This window comes from Trematomus bernacchii, unplaced genomic scaffold (assembly GCF_902827165.1).
Source record: "Trematomus bernacchii unplaced genomic scaffold, fTreBer1.1, whole genome shotgun sequence".
In the NCBI taxonomy this organism is placed as follows: Eukaryota; Metazoa; Chordata; class Actinopteri; order Perciformes; family Nototheniidae; genus Trematomus; species Trematomus bernacchii.
In genome coordinates, this window is record NW_022987599.1 from 144,116 (window position 1) to 163,646 (window position 19,531).

The following is a 19,531-nucleotide window of genomic DNA, read 5'->3' on the forward strand; positions in this document are numbered from 1 at the left end:
ACTAATATTGTGCTCAGCAAATTGCTCAGTTTGGCATGAAAAAAAGATTAGCTCAATGCAATAGGAACAGATTGCACACTTTATATTCCTCCATATAAGCAGCAGAGCAGACACAATGTAGATTACTTCTGTTATCCCTGGCCATGAATATCATCATCCCACTGCACACACCTCTTTCAACTCTGGAGGTTACATTCAGGAGACATTATCCTGTTATGTTCATCAGTGAGGTGTGAATTGGTGGCATTGGGCAGACAAAGAAGTAATCAACTTGTATACAAAATCATCTCTGATGCCAGAATCCTCTACAAAAGCATAACTTAAATAAAGGAAATAGATCACCACATAACAAGAACATTTGAACTATAAAACAAAGGCACTTTTTGATCTATAAAACTTTCTTCTTAAAGCTGGGGAGTTTTTTTCTCGTGAATTTTTGGGAGGAGGGTGTTGGCCCCAAACGCGTCATTCCAAAGGAGTTGCAGTGAAAGTGGACTTCCCCAAACTTGGAGTTTGATCAGTCACTGGGGCAATGTGACTGTGGTGTTTGGGATCCTCGCACATTAAACTGACAGGGTAGCCCTCTTTTTCGAGGTTAGGATTATTTATTTTGAGGCGTTTTTAAAGTATGACTTCCAGGAGTGGAGCGATGGACTGGCGGTGGATAGTTTTCTCACTGTTTTTGAACTTTCACTTCACTTACGGGTCTCCCCCCTCTTATGACTTGTTCCATGGAGCTGCATACACTGGACCGGTACACAGACACAGAAACAGGTAAATGACGGGGTTTTATTCTTTTGTGGACAGTATTTTAAACTTTTCAGTTTTTTTGTTGAAGTCCAAAAAACTAGTTAAACCCGGGCGTTTCTTAAACCCCACTGCCCCTGAAGGTAAACGTTGTTGTTGCGTAGTTGCCAATAAAAATTAGATGAAGTCCAAACTCCTTATTGATCGGAATGACCTCAGGCCGGTGGAGAAACCTCTTATGGTCATCTGTAGCCTGTTAACATTCACTGGCTTGTATCTGCCTGCGGCTAAATTTGGCTTAAGTTTGCCAGTAATGCTAAAAGGTGATAACATCCAGATAAAGGCAGGAATGCCAGTGATTGCTCTTATCGTTGAGATTCAAGAGACCATTAGTTCATTTGCTATTTAGAGATTAACTAAAACATTATTTTAAAAGTCACTCAAATTACGCAACCTATAGTGAAAGCTCAGTAAAGCGTTAACAAAATGGCAATAATAATGATAAACTCCATTTATGTAGCACTTTTCAAAAACAATATGACAAAGGGCTTGACAGACATAGAAACAGAGAAACACAGCACAAGAGGTAAATTGAACACAATATTGAAAAGTAGAAGATTAAATCTATCAGTCTAGACAAAAACAACAACCTTTAATCAAAGCCATTTCATTCAAATGCCCCGAATTGTGATGTTTTTGTCATCCAACATCGCTTAAAATCCAATATCTCATTTTATAGTATTTGCATACAAATTATTTAACGTGTTTCGATAGCTCTAGGTATACATCTTGAAGTTCTTGTTTATTTATGCCTCCCTCTTCAGGAACTGGTGTGCCTATGTGGTGCGTAAAAACGTGAGCTGCGCGGTGCAGGGGAGCGTGGAGAGTTTCCAGGAGCCCGTGATGGCCCCCTGCCCAGCATACCAGCCAGACTGCCAGCAACAAGTGACGTGAGCATCCAGGGAGGGGTCGAGGGTGCATGAGATATACTGTGATATAAAATGTTTCTCTTAGAGAGACCTAGAGGGTAAATATTCTCTTAAAATTAAGCCAAAGAAAAACTGCATTTAGACCAACTGTTGGCTGATCTAAATGCACAGCGTTTTACAGCAAGTTAAATCCCACCAATATGACAAAGGGTTACACAGGAAATGTAGCCTTAAACTGATGATGACAAGCCTCCATCTCTCTATAGCTGAAAACTGCTATTGGTAATTTACCTGAAATAATCTTTCAAGTTACAAACGTACAGCCAGGATACACTTTATGACCACTAGCTACACTAGTCTTCTTCCAAATACTCACAACATTCAACAGTGTTAAGATGGATTCTCAGTAAAATGAACATGTTACAAGAGTAACAGAAAAGTGTGCTGTTATTTAATATAATGTATTTAATTAGCTTCAATCATACGTATGTTGCCTTATGTTACCCTATCCTTAAAAAAAGATTATGAAATACACCAATCAACAGTATACAGTGTCTAATGTGCTTGTGGTGTTGAGAATATGTAGCCTCGAGCCAATCATGCATTGAATGAAAAATCAGCATTCATCTGGGCACCTTTCTATTAGATTTGTTGGTCAAGATTGACCAATCTTTTTTATATTAAACCCTTTGAGACCAACAATTTATTTTTACAAGGTAGACCTGACAATTCTGCTTATTTCTTATCCTAGTATTTGAAGGCTATTTAAGCGAGGGGAGCAGGGCACGTAAAAGCTTTCTTTCCAAATTCAGTTTGTGCATTTGGAACAGACAACAGCACTAAATGTTATGATCAGACTTTTACTACAGACTCAGTTAGCTTTACGAGACAGCTGACTTCCAAGGTTGTGAATGGCTTCGTCAAAATAAATAAAAAAAGTTAGACACTGAATTTTATTGGGAGAGTTTCCTTTTGTCTTTTTGATTTACTACAACCTTAACTTGTTTCCCATGGAACATGTTTCCAGAGCAGCTCTGTCACTGACATATGTTTTCATAAATCAGCACATTTCTGCCACAAGTTTAATCTAGTGGTCAAACATGTGTTATTATCACACTCCCAGATGCTTCACAGCTGTTGAATTGTCATATGCAGGTGGTCCTCAATATAACATCTCAATTTTCTGTTGATGCCTTTTTCAACATAAAAAAAAATAGTACAAATCAATTTGATATGGAAACATCATCAGAAGGAATGTCCTCCTAGTTGTATTCAGAGGCAGCTTTCACATGGAATGAATTAACGTTGTTGTGATCAGTGCATGAGATTTATTATCAGAAAGTCTGAAACGGAAAACTTATTTTAGTAACTTAGATAAACAGCAATCCGTTCCCCTAATGGTGTAATTGCTTGTTGTAATTTGGAGTGTCCACACCAGCAAGTATTAAGAGACAGTCAATAACATTTTTACTGGAACATGTTGCAATTATAATATATTTAGCTTTGCGATGTATTATCAGTTGTGAAACACCACATGCTATCTGTGGTTGAGCTTTGTGATCTATGCACAAACACATCCACAAGAGACTGTGATGAGGAAAGGATTCCTGGAAACAGAAAATTCCCAGGTCACAGGAGACCAAGTTTCCACGTTTCTGCGTAAAGAAAAAAAGATGGCAGTGAGAAAAAAGGCACCTCTGGCTTTTTCCATTTCTAAGATATGACATTATATTCTGGCTTTCTCTCTTGTAAAGAAGAGATTAAGGAACACAGTTGAAAACAACCATAATGTTAAAGGTTTTCAGTTTCCTTTCTTCCATTTGTCAAGCTGCAATAGTGTTATCATTGATGGAGTCTGTTAGGAAATGTGCTGGGATGATTGTTTCAGTCGACTTTCCAGATGTTCTCGATGTCACGACCCCTACTTCAGGGAAGTGATTTCATCTATTGTTTCTTTGGAAACGGTTTGCCTTGACTAGAAAGTTTAAATGTTCATGAACAGACAGACTCAAAGAAAATCCCCAAATCCCAAGTGCTTTGGTGATTGCAGGACGCTATAGTTCCCAATAAAAATACTTGTTATTGGAAGTGTTGTTTTGTTTTTTTAGAAACGGCAGAGTAGCTGTAGCACAACAAGCAAAATAGAGGAATAACACTCAAAAAGGGTCTGGATTTTATCCTAGAATTAAAGCAGCGTTTCCCATTTTATATTTATATTTGTTTGAGATCTTGGAAAAAAAGGTTCCGTCCTGTTTTACAGATACCACAATCGGTTTCGACCCACGTACAAGATTGCCTTCAAATCAGTCACAGAGTTGGAGTGGAGATGCTGTCCTGGTTACCACGGTCTGGACTGCAAAGACTTAAAACCAGCCCCGGACCGACAAACAATTCAGGGAACACAGCCCTACTACCCACAGAATCCTGGATATACACCCAGACACACGCAGAGTAAGACATTTTCTGTTTTACTTTAAGCGTTTTTGTCCATTAATACCACATATTTTCAAGTTTTCAAAGTGTCATTCTTCTCAAAGAGGAGAGATTAATTTGTTCAAATTTCATCTGATTGTAGGGCCAGAGCGGAGAGAGACAGCGCACCATGAAACGAGGCGTGATGGGGGGGATAAGGTGCATCTTCTGGAAGGTGAAGTTCAGCGCCTCTCTCGGATAGTCCAGGATCTCCAGTCCGCTTTGACAGGGTTAACCACCAACCTGCGCACAGACCTGCAAGACGACACAAAGAAGATACTGGTGACGCTTCTCAACAACATGCGTCCGCCAGACAGCTCTCCAGCTGCAGACACCGAGGACAGCCCGGCAGTGCTGGACGGTCACCAGGCTACTAGAGGAGGGATCGTTGGAGACAACGCTATAGACAAAATAGTGACCCGGTTGGATGATCTTAACAATGAACTGAAAATCAAAGATGACGCTTTGGAGGACCTAAGAGGAACCATGACAAGTCACGAGGGACAGATCCGCGTCCTGATGCAAGCCTCTCAATCTCAGGCTCCGGCCATAGCGGAGTTTGATGTTGTCCAGAGCTACGTTGATGGAAAATTTGAGAAGCTGAAGAAGGAGCTGGACCAGAATGTGGACGAACAGATGGCCAAGCTTCAAAGCTCATGCAATGACAAGGTCAAGACCTGTGAAGACAGCCGTGATGAAGGTTTGCTCAAGCTGACCAAGCTGTTGGATGTCAAGGAGACTGATCTGAAGAAGGAGATCCGGGCACTTCGTCTGGACATGGCAGCCGCCGATGGACCGATACGGACTCAAAGACAGATTAATCCATCCGAAGAGGAAGAGGATCATAGTGACCATAAAGACCTGTGGCGTGAGATTGACCGCATTGCAGAGGCCTACCGCATCTTGAATGTTCGCATTGACAACGAACTGGCGCACCTGTCTGCACCTCAGGAAGACAATGATTTCAGTCTAATCCTTGAAGAGATGGAGGCACGCATTAATATTACCGAGCAAAATGCAGAGACTCATTGTTTCTATATCGAAGAGAAACTTACACGTACAATTTCGGAAGAAGTGGCAGCAATCCGGCAGCTTCTGGAGGAGCGTCTGAATGGCATGGAGGACCAGTTTACGAACATGCTGGTGGAAATGAGCAACAGCTCCTTCCCTGGGATGTTTGGTGACTCCATGGATGCCATCCAGACAGAAGTCAACAACAACAAGTTCCTCCTCCAAGGTTTGGATGATAAGGTCAATGCTGTTGGAGAGTTGTGCTCTGCAGGATGTTCAGGCTCAGGAATAAATGTAGGTGCAGTGAGTTCATCGCCAACACCTAAAGGTCTAGAAAGCATATTAAAGGACCTGACTCGGTACAGGAATGATTTGGACATTATTCACACTGATGTCAATTCCAACGCGGTGAAGCTCAGGCAACTAGAAGATGTTGTTGGAAGACATTCGGTCACAAATGAACGTCATGTGAAGACGATGGAGGATTTCCAGAAGGGATTGAATAATCTCAAAGATAATGTGCTTGGTCTGGCTGGTGCTGTTACCGGTTTAAGCGACTCCTTAAGCAAATACAACCAGGATATGCACCAAATAAACTCCACATGCTGCCATGCAGAGCAGAGTGGCCCTGGGGGTCGAGGACGGGACAACTGGGCCTCGGCCGTTGCAGTACCCAGCGTCCAAACAGACAACACCAGACATCAGGTGGAGGAGCTGAAGAACAGGCTTGATACGCTCAGTAGGCAGGTGTCCTCTGAGCTGAGTCAATGCAAACAGAACACACAGGGTGTTTCCGATGGTATCTCCGCTGTCAATGGGCGTGTGACCAGACTTGAGAAGGTGTGTGGAAGGCTAGATGGGGTAACCGCCAACATCAGAGAGCTGAAAGAGGGACTGGAGAGAAATGTTGGTGGTCTGCGGGACTGTGAGAGCAGGATGAACGCCACCTGTGGAAATCATGGAGGAGAGATCATCGTACTGCAGAACTCCATGCAGAGGCTCCAGGCACAGCTGTCCTCGATGGCCAAACACGTGTTGAAAGATGTCACCGCCAAAGAGCCAGGTGAGCAGACAGTTTGGTTGTGGTTTTATGGAATCGTTGGCTGTGGTAATCGCTTGAGAAGGAAGTGACTACAATGATCTAAGGGGCCTTGTTGGCTTTAAGTGACACAAACCAGTTAAAGCCAATGAAAGCCACATTCTATTTATCCATACTGTATATATTCAACGAGCAGATCCCAGAGTTTGGAATCAATTACAGTCAGCTGGCACAAATGATTGGGTTATTATGTGAATGTTTAATATGTACAGCATTGGTATTTAGCTGTTATTCTATTTTGGACAGGGAGTTAGACAATAGCGTTCAAAATGTAGACTCAACAAACAAAACAGCAAATCTCATTGACTACGATGAAGTTCAGAAGTGGATCATGCTTCACACAAAATGATAATTATATCACAATTCTTTGTGAAGACAAAGCTAACTGGATTAAACATTTAAAAAAAAAAAAGATTTATAAAATGTATTCCTAATAATAACATAAATTGACATAAATTATTTTCTGAAGGACCTTAAATTATATATTTATCGATCATGCACATCCACATGCATAATTCCAAGAAATAAGATACTAAGATAAATTGCTCCTTCTCTTCCAAGTGAGATATCACAAGGTTGACTTTTTTTTGCACCATGTTTCATAGTTTACACAATTAAATTATGTTTGGAGAATCTGCTTACTGGACTGATCCTGAACTATGTCGCAGGCGTCACTTAATCAAATAAGCGTATTCACTGTGTTGTTTACGGTTAGATGAGCAGACAGATACCACATTGTTCATTCAATATGAAGCTACAGCCTGCGCCCAGTTATTTTAGCTTAGTATGAAGTGTTAAAACAGAGGCAAGCAGCTAGCCTTGCTTTGTCCAAAGATAACAACAATCTGATAACTGTTAATACGTTATGTTTATTCTGTACGTTTTGGTTTAATCTGTCCATAAAATGAAGTAGAAAAGCATAAAGTTGTGGTTTTACAGGTTTAATGTGCACAACTTTTAAAAAGTGTATTCTATAGAGAGACAGGCTAGATATTTCCACCCGTTTCTAATCTTGTTCTAAGCTAAACCAACCTGCTCCTGGCTGTGGCTTCATATTGAATTTCCTCCGACTCCCAGCAAGAAAGCAAACAATGATATTTATTACTTCTACCTATAACTTTTCAGTATGGTCGAAAAAGATATACCTCATGACAGAAATTAGATATGGATTATTACACAACTTCACCACGAAGAAGTCTACAGTATAGACTCCCACATTAGGGTAGCCAGTCTCTAAAATAAGTAAATACACACAGTCCTTTGCAGCTTCCTCTCTAACTTCCAGCAAGTTCATCAAGTGTGATTAACATCTGTGTAAACACAAACTTTTCCTGAAGATAATCCTCCATATAATGCGTTCTGCTAGCTTGGCTTACATGGAGGCTTGGAGAGGAGGATCAGATCCCATGAATGGCCACAGGGTATTTCCCGGAGAGGGAGGACACGGGTTCATTGGGCCTCCTTGAATATGTCATTCAATATGTCCCAGCTCCAAGAGGCAGAGGCCCACATTGGAAACTTCCTGCGACTTAGACTCATGTTGTCCTAAGAATTCCCCAGTTTTTATATGAGGAATTAAATTCTTAAATGCCGAGGTCAACCCCTCCTAACGGCTGTGATGATTTACAGGCACTGTTTTGAGCCTCATTGCTGCTTTATATAAATGTCAGAACACCAGACTGGTTCATCCACTCCCTTTTATGAACAATTTGAGCTGTGAGGGCTTCTCTCATGCACCGTGACATCGCTTTTTTACTCATACCACAAAACTGCAGACCTCAAACTCCCAGTCTCTTAATGCACACACACACAAACACATGCTCATACACAATACACCCGCCTCCCTGTCTTTCTCCTTACACATGTACACATACCAGTCTCCAGAGATTCCCGTAGGGTGACCTCAGCCTCATGAGTGGAGTCTGGTCCTCATTAAGGGCCCTGACTCACTGCTGGAGCTAGTCTTGATGGAGAAGTAGAGCTCCACACCCAGGACCAGATGCTCAAGTCTACCCCTCAGCTGTGATGTCATCAGTGGGGCCCCATCGCTGGAGCCTCCCTTTCTCTAACCATTGTCCAAAACAATGGCATGACAGGGACCTGAGGAGAGAAAAGAGGGTGGAGAGGTTAACCAATGTGGTGAAGAGAGACCAATATTTGCCATTGCATTCATTTCCAAACTATTTGATTTCCCTACATGTAACATTACACCGCACATCTGCCCACGATTAGACCAGATATTCATTTGAGTGAGCATGTTTAAATGTAGGATATTTGAGGTCGTATGCTAATTAGCTTTCTTGGTGAAAGTTAGATGAGTCAGTTGAGTATGTTAAGCATGAAGCTTCTGCAAGGAGCCGGCTAAGTTAGCTTAGCATGAAGGCTAGAAAAGGGAAATGACTGCCTGGCTCAAAGGAATACTTCAACCCCAAAATGACATGCATTGTTTCTAAAAACCTTACTATTAAATACACTCCCACTTAGATTGTACACCTGTTTAGGCGTCCTACTTGTCTGTGTAACGACTGTTTATGTGGAAGTGTGTAAAAATAGGAAGGTTTTAGTGAAAATGCAAGTCATTTTGGTAAGTATGGTTTCAAAACTGATGTTTGATATATTTTTCATAGAAAAACTATGCCCCTGTTTACTTCAATTGTCAATTCTGATTCTTTGTTTATTGAGGAGGCTTGCTAGCAAAACAACATTTTATTGAATAGTTTGTAGAAACACAGGATGAGTTATTTAAATACAAATTATAATGTTTTTGGGTGAAGTATTCCTTTACATTTTCTGATGAACATGTGATATATTTTCGGTAACATTTCCCCAAGCAAATGTAATTTAAACGTATTACGTTATGTTGATTACATTAGGAGAGAGCCAGGTTAGCCGTTTCCTCCTGTTTACAGTCTTTCACTGTACAGACATCTTCTCATCTCGGCAAAGATGAGAAGATGTCTGTACACTACAGTCCTCAAAATGTCAATCTCTTCCTTAAAGGGCAAGATCATGATGTTCTCTCTCTTTGAGCTCATAGTCTCTATCCTAAATCCCTTGAGAGAGGGAGTTAAATGATGTGGCTGAGGTAGCATGACGATTTATTATTTCCTCAAGTTTTGGAAGGAAAGTCTTAATGCAGATAAAAAAAGTTGCCAGCTCTTCGGGGTGTGGCGGTGGAGCAGCGCCTTACTGAAATGTTTCCGTTTGAGCTCATAGTCTTTCCTCGGTCATATGAAGACCCCGAGGAGGCCGGGAACACACGAGGTGTTGTAATAACATAACTGAAAGATTAACAGGAATAGCTTTGCCCTTACTCAATATGACTGCTGATTGGAAGTGTGTGACTCGAGAGGCAAAAGTGCTGGCACTGCTTCGCCCCAAAGCAGCTGCTGCAGTGGAGGTCTGACGCTACAGCTTGCGTGTTTGTTTCTGCTTGTTTTCCTTAGTAAAGGGAGTTGTGGTTAAAGCAGCAGGGACTAATTGCATTGTTAAAAACTTAAACAGAGATACATTAAAGTGACTTTAATACTCTGCAGGTGGGGCTTTAAGGCATTAAAGTGTACAGAATTAATAGGGATTATTAGGAAACGTCAACATAAGTGAAATCATGATAATAAAATAGGAAATGCTTTGGTTGTCAAAGAGTTTGAGCATGCTGTTCCTCATTCAGGCGGGGACCTACTAACTTTCTTGTGCTCAATTTTCGTATTTGATTCTCAAGATGTTATTTTTTCTCTACTCCTCCTTGTTTTGGAGGTGATCCCAGTCGAGCTCAAATCACTTCCCTGTTTCTTCCTCTCTCCCGCTTATCTCTGAACTGCTCTCCTTCAACTCCCTCGTCGCTCTTCTGTCCAGTTTTTTCGTCAGATTTGTCCTTCCAAGAATGCCAGAGGACTTATTCTCCCTCCATCTTGTCCTGTCTAGCAACAGACGAGGCCTTCAGAAAAGGAAACAAAACCAATGGAGGACAAAATTAAGGCTTTGATTTCATGGATCAATGCTTTGCAATTGATCATTCTGGCTTTATATAGAAAAGACAGGCAGTAAGATTAACTGTCCACCGTGATCAGGGAGTACAAGAAAAACAAGATATCAAAGGCTTTTTGAAGTCAAAGGCTGTCTGCTAGAAAATAATGGAAAATTGAACTTGACACCACCCACAAACACACACTGTATATATTAAGTCCGCACCAGGATTTTCGAGGCGCTGCAGCAGCGTCCCTACAGAGATCTGCAGGGCCTCGACGTGAGGTGTTTCCATCTCTGACCCTTGAGCCCATCTGGAAGTCTTCAGAGGAGAAAGGACCCAGATACACAATGGGAGTCCCCAAAGTCTGCCAGGCGGTGCACAATTTCCACCTCCCATCATTAATATCACTGCAGCAAAATGAGGTGGAGGATGAAATTGTGTCCATGTGCGTAGGAGGAAAAAAAAGTATGTTCAGAGTGTGAGTGATGCATTAATGGTACCACACCCTGCTCTGTGCCCCTTGACACCGTTTTCCATCGCATGATCAGCCTGTCTGCTGCAATATTCCTCCACGCTTTCAGACACTTTTGAACACTCACGCACTGTCACCCCAATGTGTGGAGGCAACGGTGACTACAGCATCCCTCCCCCAGCTGTGTCTCAATCTGCTTTTGACCAACAACATCTGGTTTTGGTGAGGCTTTTGGTTGCACCAGCACTGGTTTGCATGTGTGTGTTGTCGTCGTCCCCCCCCCATCTGTGTGTTTTTGTGGTTGCCCCCTTAGTGAGACACAGGCTGAGAGCTCATGGGAAATATGCACTCAGGCAACCGACGTCTTGAAGGAGTCGCAGGGAGGAAATGAGGAAGAGATTTCTGATTATCTCAGTACAACATGATTGCTGGGTTTAATTTGTTTTTGATTATACATGTGGTTTCTGAGTGGCTTGTGGTATCACTTTCAGTAAGAAGGAGTCATTTTGTTGATAATTGATGATGTTTTATTTGATAAGAACAGAGTGGCTTTCATAATCCGGAGTAATAGGCAGACACTAATGTAATACCATCGCTCTCAGGTGCTTCCATTCATCACTTCGCCACAGTACAAGTTTGAATGTGGAGTTAACTTTTATTAATCGTAATGTTATTGGCTGTGGCAGAACTCACACTATTATATTATTTTGTTTCAAAGAGTTAAAAAGTAATTAAATTAATGTTCATTCATGACCTTGGGAACAGTACTATGTCTAAGGTAGTTCGGATATATTGAAGTGGGGTTGTGTTGTGAGGTAGTCAGTGTATATAGATGTCCGAAAACCATAGTTCGGAAATAAAGACAAGGAGCAAAGCTACAAAGGTATTGTAGTCACAAAATCATTTATATCAGTCTAATTGAACGCTTTATTTATTTGTCCATACTGGGGACCAACCGCTATCTACTTGATTTAATACACTGACTATTGATATATCCCCCACTTCAAAGTATCTTGGGTTTTGCGGTCTTTATCAGTAGATGAGGATACAGAGAAAAGTCTCACAATGAGACACGGTTGAAATCACCATGAAAAAGTAGACCTCAATATTAATAAGTCAAAGTACCCTGCAGAGTTTTCTTGTAATAAAACAATGTTGTGTTTACATTATGTGCCATACATTAACATATCTATACATTATCCTTGAGGGCCAACATAGTTTTAAAAAAGTTTTCCCCATAAAAGCCACATTTAGAGGCAGCTACATTCGCTCATGCTTCAGCCTCCATGGACTATTGTAAAAACAGCTGATCATATACCAGCTGACCAGCAACATCCAATCATATTCACACAGATGTCTCAGTTGACTTTATACCAGACACCTCTACGCCACTTATACCTTCATATCTACAGCCCCCTTTAACCGTATGTATTAAAGATTTTGATGTCTTTTCTTAAGATTAACATTCGTAAATTAACAGTTATCTCTAAATTCTGTTTATATTAGATCATTTACTTGTACTCCTTGAATAATCTGTGTTGTTTGTATTCTTTGAGCACTTCCTCGAAGATCAGAGCCTTTTTCTGCCAAATCTGGCTGTATAACCATTTGGGTTAAGTGGTCATTTCCTTAATGTAAGCACTTTGGCTGAGTGACATTACAGTAATCCTGTTGCATGTACTCCAACCCCCCCACAGGGTTTGCACAGCACTGCAGACACAGCTACATCAAACAAGCCTTTTTATGTAGAAACCCCATGACTGAATTCTAAATATGGCTGGACAAAATCTGCCTGACACCTGGGTTTAAGACACAAAGCGGGTAGTGTAATTATTTTTGTTATTTGTCCCCAGGACAGTCTCCCAGCGTCTCTCGCTCCCCTCGGAGGCCCAGGTGATGTCTGCGCCCCCGGGGGGTCTGGCAGGCAGCCAATCGGTTTCCGTTCAGATGGTTCTCGTTGCTTAAAACTCACACAGCCCGCCTGCTTTGCTTTTTATGAAGGGTAATAATGATACCGGCTGAAAAAAAGAAGCTCAGAGGTGCCGTGAAAGCCAGGTCAAATTTGGCCTGTCATCAGAATTCAAGTCGTTAAAGGAGAATTCACAAGAGAAGGGAGGGATGTGAGAGAGGAAGTGGGATTTGTAAACAACCGAAGCTAATTGAAGGCTAGTGCCTGTGCAGTTACAGCCCTTTCTATAACTCCAGATGACCAGATGGTGGTAACAGTATGGTTTATGGTCAGAAAGTGAACTGTAATCATTGCCTCCACCAAGAAGGCGGTGTTGTTTTTAGCCGGTTTGTTGTTTCTTTGTCTGCCTGGCTGTCAGTAGGATTACGTCAAAACTACCGGCCTGATTTTCATGAAATTTGGTGAAAGGGTGTATTGTTGGCCAAGTAAGAACCCATTGAATTGTGGAACAGATCTAAATCACGAGGCAGTTACAAATATATTCTTTTCTTCCAGTGCCCTTCTATTTTGACATACAGTACTTACGATCTTGCCACTCTGTCATTTTCTTTTTCTTTCTAAGGAATGACCTTAAGACCAGAGAGGCCGGCTCCTCAGCCAGATTCAACCAGGACCAGAATCCAACAAATCCACATCCCTCTCATGATCCCGCCGCAGCCGTCCAACCCCAGACAGCCCCTGCAGCCCAACAGGCACACGATACAGATCAGCCCGCCCATCCGGCCGTCCAGCCCCCGGCAGCCCGGCGGACAGCCCGCCCCCCCCCTGGTCCCCGTCCGGCCGGTGGTGGAGACGGGCGAGGCCGGACCCCCGGGGTACAGCCGCAGGGTGACGGTCCGCAGAGGGTCCGAGGACTCGTCCAACGTGCCTGTCAACGGATTTGCTGGAGCACCAGGTGAGGACTGAGGGTGGGGATTATCTGCAGCTCAATATGAATGTGTTTTTATGAGTTATATAAGTATTTGTAAACACCAAAAAAATATGCTTTAAGTCTAGACCAGATGGATCAATGGCAGAACACCTGATTTAGTAATGCTTTAAATGAATTTACAGTGCATATAAAGATGAGGACATGCAGTACCTAATGGTATGTACAAGGGGAAAAGGACAGAGAATAAAGGAGTCACAAAATAAATAAATTATCTGCTACAACACTTAATAATAATAATAATAATAATAATGGTAATAACAGGCTTGCCCTTTACGTCCTTTCACAATAGCAATGTCATGAAAACAAGCCAGACTACTAACACTTACTTAAACATTCACTTAGTAAATATGAAATATAATGTATTGAGTAGTAATGCATACTTGCACAAAGAGGGAGAACCCTGCCACACTAATATTCACACCGTATCATCTGTAATATGATACGAGTGAAATTGAGTGCACTTGGGAATTACAAATGTGTTATCTTATAATCTTAGGAAAGTCATTCCAGGTTATTCTTGTATATATATATATATATATCGTGTTTTGATTATCTGATGGATCCTACATTAGGTCTCAAAACTAATTTTATCATCATACAAAAACTTAAACCTGCAGTATGCAGCCTTATATCTTCTGTTGACAATGAAATCCTTCCCAAGTTGGTAGATTTGTTTTCGCAGTATGTTTCAGAGCCATAATGATACATCTTCAGATTTATTTAGGGAAGCCTGGGAGAAAGGAGCTGAAATCACAGACGAGATGTGTCTGGAGGCTTGTAGTGAGAATATTCACGATATTCAATCAATGCAAGACATCATTTGATCCCATTCAAGGTCGTCATCAGTCTCAATAACTTTGGGGTTCTTGTTTGATTTTTTTGCTAGGGCTTTTAACAGGGTATTTAATCAAGCACTCTTTAGGGCGTGGTTTCATGCGTTATGATGTCCAGAGTCTGTAATCTAACTCCTTTATCCAGATCTGATGTCTACTTGTTTGAATGAATTGATGCTAAAACTAGAATCTGTCATTACTGCCATGACAAGGAGGATATTTTATGACACAGTGTGATCATTCTGGCACCATGGGTCTCAGCCAGCATTACCACATGTGTGACATAATATATGTCTCTTCCTCTTGTCAACAGTGCTGTCACTTCACAGTCACATCAGATATACTCATTGAAACTGCGTCAGCAATGACAACAATTGGAATCGGGCCATTTTTCACATATGGAACTTATAAAAGAGGTTTAATTATCCGTGTACTTTTTTTTGTTTTCGTGTCATCCATGCATAGGAATGCTAAAGGCTTCCAACTCAACGTAGGGGACAACCGATACTCACAGAGCCAGATCTGGTTTGAATTAGCGGAACTGCAGATAATGATTAGGAGATAATATCAAACAATGTAACGCAGGCTCTGATTTATCCTCGGTGTGTAAAAGAATAGAGAGAAGATTTGAAATACACACTTTAAAAATGTGTTGGTTAAGAATCTTAACCTGAGAACTGAACTTGGAAATTCATGCAAATCTTCACGAGTCATGAACGTTTGAACTTTTTCAGCATTGAAAGGCAGGTTTTCATACAATCTATTCTTTACAGGGCTGTAAACCCTTATGATTGGTTTGTTTAAAGGTGGGGTAGGTACGTTTGAGAAACCGGCTCGAGATACACTTTTTGTTATATTCCATGGAATGCTCTTAACATCCTGATAGCAATGAATATCTTAAGAGCTTTGACAAAAAATCCATCTGTGGAAGCTGTAGTACTGTAAAAAGTACGACCAATCATTTTAGCCGACCCGGCTAAAATAACTGGATGGCCTACCTGCCTGTCAGCCTTCCATCGGGGCACAAATTTATCTCGTGCCCTCATTGGTCATGTGCGCGTTCGTGTGTGTTGGAGGAGGGGCTCTGTAAGGAAGTGGCAGATTTTCTCCGGTTGTGTATTTTCAAATTCTAGCGATCTCGAGCCGGTTTCTCAAACTTACCTACCCTACCTTTAATGTCTGTTTAATGGTTGTTGGTTTTGTTTGGAGCTCAAACAGCACATTCATTTCAAGCCTCGGAGGAAACTGTAGGGCCTGTATCTGCTTAACTCATTGCCCTGAAAAACAGCTAAATCAACATCAAAATGATTCAAAAAGCTACAAATAAATCCAAAATGATGCTTACAACCTGTTTTTATTTATAATTTACACCTCTGCTACTCTATGCCACAGTGTTTTCTCATTAATGTTGGGATGGAAAACCAAACAACTCCCTCTGGCCAGCCCTCCCTAGCTTTTCTCCTCAGATGATGATAAAACATGATGTGTTTTTCATTTATTTCTTTTGCAGGCTATCCTCCTCTGCAGCCTGCATCTTTCAAGCCTCAATCAGACAGCCGCCAAGGTAATGTACTGTAGCAGTTAATCATCAAGTTACAACCCTTTGCCTTTCGACTACATCGGTGCAAGACAAACTGGAAAAGGTTGTGAATGATATGTAGCCTGAGAGTGTGGGTGAGTGGGAACTGGATGTGTTTGCTTTAAGGAGATGTGGGCGGACTGAGGAAGGATTTTAGCTCGTCTTCCTCTGTAGCGATGCATGGCAAATATTACATTTGGTAATGATGAAGAAAGTTACTGAAGTAGGGAACAGCTAAAGTCACTGAAACCAAGATCTTTTTTTTCTTTTCAGCTACTGACTCAGAAAAGCAAACAAAAACACTCAATTGAATACAGTGGTTCTATTTTTTTGAAACATAATAATAGACTCATTTTAATGAAACATATATAAAGATAGACGTGGCAGCTCACACCCGTGACTGTAGGAGGTAATACATAATTAACACTTTTATTTTTATACCTTGTAGTTCCTGTAGCTGCAAAGATGCCCTGGAACCCGATGCAACACACTCCCGTTATATCACCAGGTAAAATACACCCCTCTCAATAAGTCACTGCATCGATAAAGAAAAAGTAAGCAAATCATTAGTTCAAATAAAGGATTTGTGAATGAATTAAAAGCTAACTGTTGTGACACAATACCCACTGTAGCACTATCAGACAATACTTAACCGATCATCTGAACATTAATCACAAAGTATGATTATTTGTATGATGTATTGTCTTTAGTTTGGTATGATACAGTCAGTGATTATTCTCTGTACACATGTCCGGATAATAACATTTGAAGCCAACATTATTTTGTTGATTTGCCTACCTTAGTCTATTTACCCTACAATAAACAGATAATATCACGTCTTTTTTTTCAGTGACTGTATAAAAAGTGAGTAATGTATCTTTGAAATGAGACAAAGATTGACTCGCATGCATTTTCTTGTATCAGTTTCGGCCCCCAGCAGTGGCTTTGAGGAGCCCTTCTCCTTCTCTGCCGGCCTCACACAGCAGCCGCTCATTGGAGAGTTCGGCTTCATCCGCTTCAACAGAGTCATCGTCAATGATGGAGGACACTACAATCCACACACAGGTACACAACAACAACTAGAAAAATGTGTCGCAGGGTCATTATAATACTTTGCATGGATATTGTTGGGTACATGTCAGACCAACAAACAATCCAATTGCATATCACATCAGTTCAGTTGCTTTGTCTTCAACATTTGTGTTGTCTTTAGTTTATGATAAGAGATTTTCTTCAGTTGCACAGCTCTTCATTTCAACAGGCTTTAGTTCAATTGTCTTTTGGATTGGTTAAGTGTCATTTCTGTAATTGAATTAAATGAGGTTCATCAGTCAGTTAATATAATCAAAAGTTACACAAATCAAGAGGATATCTTTCGAGTTTGATGTCAAAGAAATGTGCTCATACAAAAAGTACTTTGGAAGACTTCCACTTGATTTGACTAATCATAAAAAAGCCTGAGATAAACCTTTGAGTACATATTTTTAAGGGATAAGGACTGGATTTGTTCCCTATCTTTACAATGTGAAGGCCATTAGTTTGTGCCAAAAACTGTGCCCAAAGACTAACTGTAGTACTGGAAAATTGCGGTTTACAATAAGCACATTAAAGTATTTGGTATCTTTAAATCATAAACAAGTTATATCAAAGATAAGCTTACATTTGCAGGTACTTAGTGAAGCCAATTTAAGCATTTAAAAAATAAACCTGATTTGGAATTCTTAAAATCTATTAAAAAATATTTGCCCCGAGGTGTATACAATCATATACAAAATCAATTAGTTATTTTCCTTACCATATTAAATATACTCTCTGGACACATGAACATGAGAAATAATGACACAAAGCAACATCTGTTTCAATGTTCATGTGCACCTGACTATTGTTTTAAGAAATCTTTGACAAACTGTGAACCTATCCTTTAACCTCATTCACTTCATGCTGAAAAACAGGACGCACAGTAACAACAAACATTAGTAAACATGTGACTCACGCATTGATCTCACCCACTCGTCCCTTCTCTCCTCTGCAGGGATCTTCACCGCCCCTCTGGACGGCCGATACCTGATCTCAGGCCTGCTGACGGCGCAGCGGGGGGACCGGGTGGAGGCCATTCTGTCCGTGTCTAACCGCAGCGTGCAGCGGCTGCAGAGCTCCGCAGGGCCCGGCCAACACGGGGCCCCCCCGACTGGAGACTGTGGCTGCGGGGGGTCCGTGTCCTTCAGCGTGATCCTGCCTCTGAGGAAAGGAGACCGTGTCGGCGTGGTGAGGACCGGGGGCCGGCTGGCCACCACCGGGGCCCGGGAGACCCTCTCCACCTTCAGCGCCATCTTCCTCTACGCACCGCAGCACAAGTCATAGCTGCAGCTCAGCTGGGCCGAAACAGCAAGGACCAGTTTGATCCCAGACAAAAAGGACTGGAGGAAATAAATGACGAGAGGAAGCAGAGTTTTTTCACTGATTTGCTGTGATTTACGACGCAGAGCCGCTGTGTGAAGATCCTCACTTATAAGTTCAGTTAGGAAGTCATTACATTGCATTTCGTAAGCCATTTGCCAGATATACCTGAAAACAAGAAGCAGGATTTGTTTCTAATATATTTGAAGTTGCCTTTTTGTACCTATTTTGAATGTCTTGTGTAAATAAGTGTTTATAAATTAACATAACAAATAATAAAATGTTATTTTAACAAAACCTTCTCACAGTCTTAATATACAGTATGCTTAGCCCATCAGCTGAAAATCATGCTGTAGGATAGGCAAACCATGACGAGTCAAGAGTATGAGACCACACATGTTTTTTATTAAAGGGGCCCTACTGTATTATGCTTTTTGGAGTTTTCCCTTTCCTGTAGCGTGTTATATAGTATATAGGCTTTTGTGCATGTAAATGGTCTGCAAAGGCTACAATCCCAAAGTTCCCTCCAGAGGGAGTTTCCCACACCCTTGGCTAGCTCTCCAACATAATGTACGTGATTGGTCTTGAGATGTCACTAGCCTAACACAACAGAGCCAGCCAGCTAACCAATCAGAGCAGACTGGGCTCTGGTTTCAGACAGAGGGTGAAAAGAGGTGCTGCAGCACAGGCAGTATGAGAAAAATAAAAAGCTTTTTGAACATTAAAGCATGGAGACATGTCCCAGTAGAAGCAGAAAATACAAATATGAACCTGGAAATGAGCATCATAGGTCCTCTTTAATCTAAGAAACTTCAGGAACAGCACTGAGAAAAATGAGAACCCCCATTTGGGTCATTATGTAAAGTGGGTTAGGATGAAAAATACATTTCCCCTCACCTCACTCCTGAGACTTCAAATATTCCAACACAGCAAACTGTAAGCAGCAGCAGTTCAGATCAGCCTCCGTTAACCTTTAAAGGAGAAAAACACTCATATCTATTCACAGTAAAACAGTAATGAATTGAAATGGTATTTGGTTGTGTTCTTCAATAAAGCAAATGTGGAATTACCTGAGGTATTAAATCATTGATATTAACAAATGAGCAACAGGGTAAAAGTTAA

General features: G+C 41.2%; 1 protein-coding gene across 1 annotated transcript; it reads left to right on the forward strand.

The window, feature by feature from the left end:
* The first annotated feature begins 509 nt into the window (after positions 1-509).
* On the forward strand, positions 510-19,479 carry emilin2a (elastin microfibril interfacer 2a). The gene is made up of 9 exons (XM_034130642.1): positions 510-774; positions 1,572-1,697; positions 3,937-4,127; positions 4,252-6,222; positions 13,232-13,564; positions 15,944-15,997; positions 16,461-16,520; positions 16,937-17,077; positions 18,045-19,479. The coding sequence occupies exons 1-9, from the start codon at positions 629-631 to the stop codon at positions 18,371-18,373; spliced, it is 3,351 nt and encodes a 1,116-aa protein (XP_033986533.1). The 5' UTR covers positions 510-628; the 3' UTR covers positions 18,374-19,479.
* Positions 19,480-19,531: the final 52 nt, after the last annotated feature.